This window comes from Astyanax mexicanus, chromosome 13 (assembly GCF_023375975.1).
Source record: "Astyanax mexicanus isolate ESR-SI-001 chromosome 13, AstMex3_surface, whole genome shotgun sequence".
NCBI lineage: Eukaryota > Metazoa > Chordata > Actinopteri > Characiformes > Acestrorhamphidae > Astyanax > Astyanax mexicanus.
In genome coordinates this window covers 41,996,688-42,009,796 of record NC_064420.1, presented here as the reverse complement: position 1 = coordinate 42,009,796, position 13,109 = coordinate 41,996,688, and the positions used below count along the sequence as shown (strand labels likewise).

Sequence of the window (13,109 nt, the reverse complement as noted above, 5' to 3'; positions counted from 1 at the left end):
TTTTAAGAAGCCGTTGAAGCAGTGCTAAGAGCCTACGGATACAGTCAGGAGAAAACTTCAAAATCTCATAAATGACTATTTACATTGTAGATTCTCACTGAAGGCATCAAAACTATGAATGAACACATGTGGAGTTTTATGTACTTAACAAAAAAACCTGGCCTCCACAGTCACCGGACCTAAACCCAATCCAGATGGTTTGGGGTGAGCTGGAGCACAGAGTGAAGAAGGCAAAGGAGCAACAAGTGCTAATAAACACCTCTGGGAACTCCTTCCTTCAAGACTTTTGGAAAACCATTTTAGGTGGCCACCTCTTGAAGCTCATTGAGAGAATGATGCCAAGAGTGTGCAAAGCAGTAATCAGAGCAAAGGGTGGCTATTTTAAAGAAACTAGAATATAAAACATGTTTTTAGTTATTTCACCTTTTTTTGTTAGGTACATAAAACTCCACATGTGTTCATTCATAGTTTTGATGCCTTCAGTGAGAATCTACAATGTAAATAGTCATGAAAATAAAGAAAACTCATAGAAAAAAAGGTATGTCCAAACGTTTGGCCTGTACTGTATGATACAGGTTATTTTCATGCAACAAGACATTCTTGGCAACCAAAATTCTTCAAAATAAACTAACAAATAATAAAAAATACACCAAATATACACCATGTTAAATATCATGTTACAGAAACTAGTATTGTGTCCCACGACTTGTTATGTCCCAATAAAGCCAAAGTATGCTGCACTGACCTGTAGGATGTGTGTGTGGGGGGGTCTCCTGCATTAAAAGTGGATGGGATTCCTGCCTAAGTTGCTTGTCTATATATACAGACAATTCTAGACTGATGCTGCTGGTCATGATCATTACCATCCACTGTGCTCACGGCCCACTATGGGTGGTAATGCTTTCTATAGTGTATACTGTGGATAAAGTAAAGCTAAATGGCCACAAAACTTCATAAACGAAACCTTCCATCCATCTAGTTCCCAATATCAGGCCTAATTCATGTCACTTTGCAAGAAGAATTCCAGCCAGTGTTCAACAAGCTTACTCACAAGATATGTGTAGAATAACACATTCCATGACATATAGTCATGTCAGACACACATTCAAACATATACAGCTCTGATCACAATCCGTCAAACCAAGCACCAGGAGTGGCATAAAGTTATCCAAAAGCAGTGTGTAAGATTGGTGGAGGAGAACAAACTGTGATTAAAAAACAGAGTTATTCCACCAGATACTGAAATCTGAACTCTTAAAACCTTATATGAACTTGTTCTCTTTGCATTATTTGAGCAAATCAATGCTTTAAATGACAATATTTCTATTTGGAATTTGGAAGAAATGTTGTTCTGTAGTTTATAGAATAAAACAACAATGTTCATTTTATTCAAACATAAACCTATAAATAGCAAAATCAGAGAAACTGATTCAGAAACTGAAGTGATCTCTTAATTCTTTTACAGAGCTGTATAGCGTACTACTACTTAAGTAAAAGTACAAAAGATTTTAGTACTTGAGTACAGTAGTAAAGTAGTTCTACTTCATTACTAAATATCTCTGCATAAAATAAAATTATCCCATGATTTTTTTTTGTCATATTAGTGCATTTAATAGACCAGACAAATGGTCCAAACTGATAATACATTCATAATAGACAGTTGCTGGCTGATATTGGTTGTGAACATCATTAAAAGCTGCTTTGTGTGTTTAACCATGTTTTGTTTATTTTATATTAAAAATAATTAGACAATCTAAAACGCTTAAGTGTGACAGGCATCAAAAACACAAGAAATTGGGAAGTAAATTGAAAACATTTTGGAGTAAATTATTTGCCACAGCACTGTTTATTCAAATTAGGAACATAAAATCATCATTTTCTATACGCAGGGTTATTATTTGCGACAGAACGGATGCAGATGAGTCCTGTACTGCTATTTCACTTTCTATATTCAGCTTCTGCACACTAATAGGCTTCTGCTGTGGCTGCAGGCCAGATGTGGAGACCCAAAGCCAGCGTTCGGATGCGAGAGAGGCCCAGGCCACAGGATGCTTTTGGTTGACATGCTGGTTTTAGTGGAACCCTTCATCAGGGAGGGAGGGACACTGAAGAAGGAGTGAAACCAGTAGGGAGTAAACAGAGTCTGAAGAGCTCTGTCGAACCCCCGGGACTGGCCTGGCCTCTTTCCCCCAGAGCTTTGGGCTTAACTGGAGTCCAGGAAACAGGCTGTCAGTGTGCAGATAGATCCATTTGATTGGGTCGCCAGGGAACAGCTGAAACGTTACACCCCTGGCCGGTTTAAAAGGTGACTCCTCGGACCGCGGTGTTGTCTTTCCTCCCTCTGGAAGAGACTGGATCCGATGATGCGTAAAAGCAAGTCTTCAATAAATAATAACAGTTTCAGATCCAGTTCAGCACCGCATGGTGGCGGTTCTCATGAACCGTGGGAATTCTCCTTCCAGCACGACCTCCCACCCCACACACACACACACACATACATACACACAGGCACACACACACACTGACACTTGCATGATGAGGAAATTGAGCAAATGTGAAAACCGCTTCTGAGCTTCTGTTAAGTGCTGCCATATTACATATCAATCAGCAAACACACCCATAAACAGATGCAGCGGTATTCAAAATGTGAAGATCCACTGGGAAAATTACATTTGATTCATTATCTAAGTGAAAATAAGTTGTATACAGATAGAGAAAAAAGCTTTCACTATATAGTGCACATGTGAAAATTAAGATTTGAAGACGAAGGAACCTTTCTACACTCTTAAATATAAGGATATAAAAAAAATGTCAAAAGAAGACAGAACCATGGTAACCATCTAAAATAACCTTCAAAATAATGCAAATGTTCTAAAAAGAACCCATAATCTGGTAGAACCTTTACATAATGTCAAGGTTTTCACACTCCACCACCAAATATGGCATTACTTAAAGTGCAGTAATGACATAAAACCCTAACGTCTGTCCTTACAAACCATATTCACCATTAGGGCTAGGGCTGCACTGCATATCGTTTAAGCATCGTCATTGTGATGTGCGCATGTGCAATAGTCACTTCGCAGGATGTGCAATGTTACTTAAGGCAATTAAATCAAACTTAAAACAAACCATATTTCAGTGGTTTGATTCTTTACACAAGAAGTAGATACACAGGGCTGTCTCAGTGTCTGTGTAAGTGACAGGCTGCTGCTGCCTGAGAATGGTTGGGCACGTGCTTGTAAACGTGGGCACGTGTCGAAAGCTGTGCACCTCAGTCCAGCACAGTTTTGCGGTGCAGATATTTTCAGTTACAGCTGAATTCACACTTTTAATCCCAGAAATTGCTCTTATTTACCTTATAAAAAGTCATTTAAATGCCTGATTAAAGGGCCGATTACTGTTGTTTTGCTGTTTTCTTTGGGTTTTGAGTTGAGCTTGGCGCTGACTCAGCTCTTGATCGGTCCGGATGCGAGACAACGCGTGGGTGGGGTCGGGGCTGGTGACGTCATGGGCCCTGCCTGCATTATTTAATATTGCAATATATAGTGTCAAAAAAAGAACATTTGCAATGTAAAATTTTTCCAATATTGTGTAGCCCTAGTGGAAACCAAATTTGGCTTATGCATTTTCCTTTAACCCACACGTGCATTGAACAAACTCAAACACTAGTGGACACACACAGTGATATTGTGAGCATGTGAGCAGGGCAGTGGACAGTCATTGCTGTGATGTGAGAGGAGGATTGAGGGTTAAGTAAGGGCACAACCCAGAACCCTGTCATTAATAACCCAGTGATTTAGCCACTAAGCATCCACTGGGCAAGGTTTTCACATATACCAGTTAAGCAAGCCAGGTTCAGCCATTCTATTCATTCCAAGAGTAGAGAGGGTTAGTTAATGGTCTTGCCCAAGGGCCCAACAGTGTTAGCTTAGCAGACCTGGATATCGACCCCACAACCTTGTACTCTACGCACTCTGATTCTTCCCAATCTAGCATCTTAAAAGTTTCTTATTCTTAAACTATACTCTAAATTTCCCATAATAAAGTTATTTTTCCACACCCTTACCCCCACTCTGTGGCCTTCCTCAAACTAAAAAGTTGTATCTGTCAGTTCTAGCTAAAAATGTTTCAAGCTCATAGCAGATGAGCCACTTGTACTCCAGCCCAGTATTGTGAGAGTTGACGTGTGCATGGAATGATGCAAACTCTCTCTCTCTCGCCATTAGCTTTTTTTAAGTGTCTAAGACATTTTCCTAGAACCTGTATATAACGTGAAGGTTGAAGGCTTGAATCATCTCATTGCAAAAGTAACCACTGAAAGTTACTTTAGTGAATCAAAAGATTCTTTGTGGCGCTATTCTATTTACTGTGAGGTACAGGGGTTGGACAATGAAACTGAAACACCTGTCATTTTAGTGTGGGAGGTTTCATGGCTAAATTGCACCAGTCTGGTGTGCAATCTTCATTAATTGCACATTGCACCAGTAAGAGCAGAGTGTGAAGGTTCAATTAGCAGGGTAAGATCACAGTTTTGCTCAAAATATTGCAATGCACACAACATTATGGGTGACATACCAGAGTTCAAAAGAGGACAAATTGTTGGAGCACGTCTTGCTGGCGCATCTGTGACCAAGACAGCAAGTCTTTGTGATGCATCAAGAGCCACGATATCCAGGGTAATGTCAGCATACCACCAAGAAGGACCAACCACATCCAACAGGATTAACTGTGGACGCTGTAAGAGGAAGCTGTCTGAAAGGGATGTTTGGGTGCTAACCCAGATTGTATTCAAAAAACATAAAACCATGGCTGATCAAATCACGGCAGAGTTTAATGTGCACCTCAACTCTCCTGTTTCCACCAGAACTGTCCGTCACCACAATAAATTATTGTGGTCTAAAACCAAGTGTTTCAGTTTCATTGTTCAAACCCTGTAAGTGTGAGATAATGATGAATAACCTCACTGAACCACTAGATGATGATGATAATGATGATGATGCCTCCAAACTGTTCTGACACACACACACACACACCAACCAACACTCACACACAATCCATCGGGTTCTACCCCCGGACACAGGGCTTCCAGCGGCCAGATGGGACTGCAGCTGTTGGCTCCCTTGGGGCTGTCAGCTCCATCGAAGCTGTGCTGTGAAACTGGTATTACGGAAAGCCATCAAAACAAAGAAACCGCTGAGAGATATGAGCTAACGGACGATGCATTGGAATTCTGGTGGAGTGAGCGAGTGTGTGTGTGTGTGTATGAGGAGGGGGAGGGGACAGAGCATTGAAGTTTGGACAGAAAATGCATTCTTTCACATGTATCTGGTTTCACATTTAGATCATGGGCCGGCTTGTTTTGGCCCCGTCCTGCTCGGATTCTTCCCGGCCTCCAGAGAGTAGCTGACTGCTCTCTGTGTGCAGTTAAATCCCTGGGCGTCGGACATGGCTAAAGTGTCCTCTCGGCTGAACCCTGCCCTCGCTCTGCTCTTCCAGAGAAGACGGACAGCCAGCAGGATGCGAACAGGAAGAAAAACACAGATACTGGAGATTATTATGAAGAACGGGGTTTGTGCTCTCTAGGCTCTCCGTGCTGTGCCTTGGCGCTGACTGTACTTAGAGTGGATGAGAATCATAATAAAATGTTGCATTGCTACAAATGTCTTGCAGCAACCTAATCAATGTATTTTTACTGTAGACGGCTCCTCTTCCACCCTGGAAGTTTGAATCTTTCTTTCTTTCTCGAAGATCAGGGGTGAGGCTGAAAAGGGCAGTTCAGCACTCGCTCACAACCTTTGGAAAATGTCATGCAGCTCTGGGTGCTTCCCACTTTCCTAATGTTTTGATCCAGTGCTGAGTTGGTGGTGGTGATTGAATGGAAAGAGGAGGGTTGAGGCAGAAAGAGAACTGGGGAAGAGGTAGAGGGAGGTGCATAAGTCATCTGATTTCATCAGTTTGGACATCATTTCTCAAATATTTGTTTGGATTTGGGTCAGGCTCCACAGTTTATCATTTAGGTTTCTCACAGTCCTTCGTCCAACAGCTGTTGGCTTGTGTTTAGTGCTGCTTCAGCCTTTATTTTTACTTAATTTTTACCTTTTTTTCTGCACTGGTGTCCACAAGGTCCACCAGATTCAAAGAGTAGCCACTGATATGCATGAGGCTAGTATGTGAGTAGTATATTGCTTTAATGGGACATAAAGTAGCATTGCATACCGTGACTTTTGCCATGTCTCAAGCTCTTGCAAGCTAAAGAGTGCGCTGTCTACTGTGGGTGGTAATACCTTCTATAGTGTATATGGTGTGGTTGGTGTGGCGCAGTGGATAACACCACCCCTGCCAGTGAGCTACCACATTATGTGTAAGACTAGGGTTCAATTCCCGGACTAAATGCTGGGCTACACCAATTAGAGTCCTTGGGAAAGTCTCCTAACACTACTTTGTCCAACTTCGGTAATAGAAATAATTTTGTAAGTCCCCCAGGATACGAGTGTCAGATAAATCACATAAATGTGCTCCCAGTACAAAAACAACATTGTGGGTCGAGGAATGTTAAATGCTCAGAAATCGAATGTCGAATCCATCCAGCGCCACGAACAGGCCTTGCACAAACTCAAACAGTGTTTAGGCTCACTCACACAATAACACTATAATGCAGTTCCTCTTATATTTAGTAGTATTTAAACTAGCTGGTTTTACTCATAGTATGATCACCGTTAAACTAATAAAGCTGCTAATAAATGCAATATTCCAAGCTGTTTTAGGTTCTAAAGCACTGAAATGTATTGAGCAATCAGCAGGTCTTGCTGTCACAGCCTTATATAATAATAATAATAATACATTTTATTTATGAAGCACCTTTCATACATTAAAATGCAGCTCAAAGTGCTTTACATACAGAGAGGTAATCAGAATTAAAAGGAAAATAGAGAATAGAGAAAAAATAGAAAATTAACAATTAAGATAAAACAATAGAAAATAACATAAAATGATAAAAATTGTAAAACTATAAAAAGGGCAAATAAAATAATAATATCAAGTAAAATTACAAAAGGGTTGTAAAATTACAGTGTTATATATTAAAATAAATCAATTTAAATAAAAATGTAAACATAAAACATAAAAAGAAAACCTAAAAAAAGTTTATAGAAATATGTTTTCAGCTGCATTTTAAAACTGTCTCAAGCTGTTCCTTTTCTTTAGAGCATAAAAACAAAATGCTGCCTACTAACATTAACAAGCCTGTGTCACACTAGCATGTTAAAATGTCACACCTGTTAACAGATTATTAACATTATTATAGCAAGCATGCTTTTTTTATATTGCCAACTCAAGCCAATTTTTTTCACAATTTTTGATCAAATTTGGGTTGATTCCTTATAAATGGCCTCAAGTCTGATTTGGTTTATAACCTTGCAAGAGGTCAAGTCAGGTTTAGACACTTAATCCAGCAGAGGCTGCTCTAAATGACCAATAGATACATCCTTCACCCGGCTTATTGTCCCCTTAACCTGCCAACCAAAACGATCTGCTAATATTTAATCACTTGTGATTAAACAAAGATTTTCCACATACAACCTCCCTGACTCACGCCATCATTTTCTCTCCTTCTCACTATTCACCCATTGCTCCCAGTCAACACCTCTCAATCCCACAGTTTATTTTGAATCGGAGACAAATGGCTTTCTAATACCCACTCGTTCCCCCCACAGTGCCATAAGCACTTCAGCTGGTGCCGCTTAATAAAGATGCAGAACAAGTGCCATGCTCCCGTGGCACCGTGCAAAGTCACGCCGACAACATGAGATCAGCCTCTAAATGAGGACTGACATTTCAGGCCTTCACCCAGACCTCCTCCAAGAATTTCAGAACCACAACTGAAGACTGTTGTGCGCTATCTGTGTGATTAGCAGCCTTGCTGTGTAATTTCCTGGGCTAGGTCAGAAGGACGTTTTCAATGTGTAGCTCTGGCTCTGATGGACAGAGGCCTGGAGCTGACGTCTCAACCCGAGAAATGGAAAGGCACTGGGTTCATTTTGAAGAGAAAGGTCAGATCACACAGTTTGAGGAGATATGCACTTATCAGAAAAGAAATACAGGGGTTGGACAATGAAACTGAAACACCTGGTTTTAGACCACAAGAATTTATTGTGGTGACGGACAGTTCTGGTGGAAACAGGAGAGTAGAGGTGCACATTGAATTCTGCCGTGATTTGATCAGCCGTGGTTTTATGTTTTTTGGATACAATCCGGGTTAGCATCCGAACATCCCTTTCAGACAGCTTCCTCTTACAGCGTCCACAGTTAATCCTGTTGGATGTGGGTCGTCCTTCTTGGTGGTATGCTGACATTACCCTGGATATCGTGGCTCTTGATACATCACAAAGACTTGCTGTCTTGGTCACAGATGCGCCAGCAAGACGTGCACCAACAATTTGTCCTCTTTTGAACTCTGGTGTGTCACCCATAATGTTGTGTGCATTGCAGTATTTTGAGCAAAACTGTGCTCTTACCCTGCAAATTGAACCTTCACACTCTGCTCTTACTGGTGCAATGTGCAATTAATGAAGATTGGCCACCAGGCTGCTCCAATTTAGCCATGAAACCTCTCACACTAAAATGACAGGTGTTTCAGTTTCACTGTCCAACCCCTGTGTTTGCAAAAATTGAAGAACAGTTGGATAGCAGTACTATTTAGACAGAAGATAAATAGAGCTTCAGACAGTATTTTCTTATTTGAACTGTACAGTACATCACAAAAATCTGAAAATCTGCCCACCGCCATTCTTCAGTCCCATTTCCACACTCAGGGTTGCCAGGTACAGACAACAGCACACATGGAAATGGGTAAGCTGGCTACTCTTTCTGCAGAAAAATGAGCTTCAGTAAGGTTGCTAACCATATTTATCACCACCCCTAGCGTAGTAGAGATGGGAATTTTGGACAGAACCCATGTGAGCGTCGCATCTGGTGCAGAAAACTCTATATATAGTTTTTGGAGATTGCACTCACACAAACAATATGCAGTATGTGGATGAGCATCGATCTCCAGGAATAGCAAAATGAAATGTACGTTCATAAAAGATAGAGCCACTGTTGGCAGAACCTCATTAACACAATGTTGGGCTGAAAATGCGCCTGTAATGAAGATCAAAGATGATCTGCCATTGTATGAAATTGCACCTCACATCATGACACCAGGTATTCTGGATATGTGATGCCATTGACGTTGATGTTGACCACGCACATATCTGTTGGTTGTCTCCATGTAGTTTAACTCCTGTCAGTTGATTCGATTTTGGTGCAACAATTGAAGAGACTCCTGATAGTTGATATTGCAACTGTGCTCTATAGTTACAATCTTTACAAGAGAGTTTGTCTAAAATTCTGCACTATTACTACCTATTTTATAATATAATGACCTCTAAGTTAGACCATTTCAGCCTGAACATGATGGGTTAGCTGCTGAAGATCAGTAGTTTGTTTCACTGGTTGACAGTAGACAACATGTGTTGAGTTTGAGTATAACTTTTGGTATGTAGAGTGAGTAGTAGAGAGAGTTCCTACCTGATTTGCTGGAGTCAGTGTCGGTGGTGACCGGCAGGGCTCCTGGGGGTGATGGAGAGGAGGTGGGACCAGGAGGAGGCTTGTCGCTGTCCTGTGGACGAGTCTTGGAGGTCTCGATGCCTTTGACTCTTCTGGCATGGCGGTTCCCTTTATAGTGGGCCTCTGCCTGACTCTGAAATGAGAAAATGAGAAAAATACATCAGGATCATGCTTGAAGATTCCCAGTAGAGCCATGAAGCACCATCCAGGATGGAAGGCTATAAAACCTTTAGTTCTATTCCACACACAACTATTGGTCAGTTAATTATGAATCTTGATGCACTTTGTAGTTGTAAAGTTGGCAGTGGTGGATAAAGTATAGATCAAACCTTTAGTAGAGAAGGAAAATGCAGTCTTTTCTCCCCAATGTACACGGCCACTTACTCAACCCACTATCACTAGTAATGCCCCAACACCAGGAGAGTAAAGACTACTCCGATACATGTGAAATCAGACTCCACCTCTTTTCCAACATTGCCTAGTAGCATCACAGCATGCTCAGAGGAAAGCGCAGCGACTCTGTTCTTATACATCAGCTCACAGATGCCTTGTGCTGATCGACATCACCCTTTGGAGTGATGTGAGAATAAAGAGCGCCATCTACCCACCCAGAGAGAGCATGGCCAATTGTGCTCTCTCAGGACTCCGGAAGCTGATGGAAAGCTGCATGAACAGGATTCAAACCGGCAATCTCCTGATCATAGTGGCAGTGCTTAGCCCGCTGGATTACTCGGAGCCTGCTGTATGAATTTCCTTTTACACTGACTTTAGTAGTGTTCATGAGCAGGTCATTTTCATTAAGCACTTTGAACAGACCATTTGCTGGTTTTATGTGATTCAAAGAAAGCGTATGCTAGCATTTACACTCCCAATAAAGGTGACATTACGTAACAGTGGGAGTCCTTTTAAGTTTGGGATAATTGAAAATGACATTTTTTTTTTTAAATAAAATAAAATAAACACTGATGGGGAAAGACAGAAATAAGAAAATAAGAAAAAATCCCAGATTATAAAATGTGTATGTAGGTTACAGTAAAAGCTTGTCAAAAACGTAACTAATGAAATGAAGGATGTCCCTTTTTTTCTTGTTAGAGGGAAATGTAATTAAATATATATCCTAGAATGGAAGCTGTAAGCTTCATGAAAGTGATACACCATAAACATCACTATATTCCCTTCACTGAAAAAAGAAAACACAACATAAATTCCCTAAAGAAAAACAGTCTTGATTGTATTTATGCCCTGACTTTGCATACCTTCCAGCTCACTAACAAATCCTTTTAAAAATACAGAATATAAAAAATATAAAAAATACAGTATAAAATGGCTAAAAGCTAATGCTAGCTGATGGGGAAAGCTCTACACAAGCATCTTCAGAACACCTAGGTGAAGAGCAGAAAAGAGTGAGCAGGTGCTAGGCTAATAGCTAACCCCTAGACTATGCTGGGTTACACTATGCATCTGCTAGCTGTCACAGTTTTAATAACAAACCAGTCAATACAAGCAAAGAAAAAGGTATCATTTGTTTTTTAACAAGCCCACCATTAAAGGAAAATCGAAGTGTTTCATTCTGAGGCAAAATAACAGGGTGGTAAATTGGCTTGTAAACCACATTTGAGCATGTTTCACCACAACTAAAACAAAATGACTATTTAGAGGTAAAAGAACAGCGTGAGCTCCTTAAAGTAAATTACAAATGTGCCCAAATACAAGAACAATTACTCAAGTATTCTCCACACCCGTCCATCATGTTGTAGCCTTTCATTAGACAGTCAATTTCTCACCTCAAATCCTTTGTTGACTAGATATTTTTGGCTTGTAAACTGTTACTATTCCAGCATCAGTGACACTTAAGTGTTTAAAGAACAAAGCAAAGCAACATCACATCTGTGCCAATGCCAATGATTTACAAAAAGTCTATTACAAAAAAATACTATCTGGTCAGCAGTGTTTCTATAATGCTTCCCTTTCATTGATGGATTTAGCAGCAGGGACCAAAAATGGTGCTTGTGCATCAACATATGGGCAGTCAGTCATGTATTGTAACCTTGCAAACCTGAGTGTAGATACAGATACATCTGATGAGCTAGAATCTGCATTTTACAAATTATGTGGTCCCTTTTTTAAACTATTGAAAGTGCATGAGTCTGTGTGTTAGCAACTTAAGTATGAATCAAACTCAAATTTTATACCACAGTTAGTTCTGACCCTGCAATGTGATTGGCTGCGAGGCACTCTATGAGTGCCGTTATCAGCCGGTAATGCACTGTAACCAAAGCTGTTCATGTATTACTCCGCCACGTACAGGTAACCTAGCAACGATGCAGCACTTACAAGCCAAACAGTGTAGCTACAAACAGAGCAGCAATGGAACTTTTTTAACTCGCACATGTTTATAACCAAACAGATCGTATTTTCTCAAAAACTCAAAATCTTTTACTTAACAGCGTTACTGGAACTGTGGTATAATCGCAATAATACACTCAAGGTGCGTGCCATAACGTGTAAATTTGGCGCTGCAATTTTACACATTATAGCACTCCCTCTCATATATTATTGCTTAAATATAGTCAGGATGTATCATTAGATATTAAGGAAACATGCTGAGTTTAAGCACTAGCAGCTCTTGTCAGCAAATCTTCAGGCAGTATTTTCTTATTTGAACTGTACAGTACACTACAAACATCTATGTGGAACATAGCCTCCGAATCTGCCCTCTGCCTTTCTTCAGTCCCATTTCCACACTCAGGGTTGCCAGGTATAGACAACAGCATACATGGAAATGGGTGAGCTGGCTATTTTTCTGCTGAAGGTTGCTTACCATATTAATCCACACCAGTAGCGTAGTAGAGATGGGAATTTTGGACAGAACAGTGCCTTTATCTGACTTTCCCATACCGGTTCCATAATACAACACTCTGCACCCAGTAGTTCCCACACAACTCATTCTGTAGCATTGCATTGTATAGCATTGTATACTTTTATATCCAGTCATATTAACATATATCTACAGTGCAATACCATATGCCTTTAGTGTACTTATTGTATGTATTGTGTATACTGTGTACACTGTTTAAGTTAACTGTATATTTCTATTTTATTTTATTATTCTACTAAAATATCTTGAATCTTGAATATCTTGGTAGATAATGTCGTAGTAAACATCAGGATAGATAGAGTACACGCCCATTAACAAAACAGCTCATTCATTACATGGCAAAGAAACCACAACACAACTAGCCATGATGTCATGCTACAGTGACACAGTACACCAACTTGGCCACAGTAGAGCACAATGAACCCGGCCTAAATAATGTCTGGCAGTCGTGCAAGTGCCATTCTATATCCACAGGGGACTGGAGCCCAGCAGACTGCAGGCAGCTCATACTAGCACACAATCTGCACGCAACAGTAGATATGAAAACCACTATGCACATCACCTCGGCCTGCTCTAGCTTATTATTACACTGGCTTATTAGGGCCTGTATTGACTACCATGCTAG

The 13,109-nt window shown here is 40.5% G+C and overlaps 1 protein-coding gene across 5 annotated transcripts in view; it reads right to left on the bottom strand.

Annotated features, from left to right (window-relative positions):
• Positions 1-13,109, bottom strand: part of znf385a (zinc finger protein 385A) — a 176,696-nt gene that overhangs the window by 21,298 nt on the left and 142,289 nt on the right. For all 5 annotated transcript variants that reach the window (XM_022676907.2, XM_022676908.2, XM_049486425.1 and 2 more), the window contains one exon: positions 9,568-9,739. In XM_022676907.2, the coding sequence (XP_022532628.2) occupies positions 9,568-9,739 (172 nt within the window). The remainder of the gene's footprint in view (positions 1-9,567; positions 9,740-13,109) is intronic.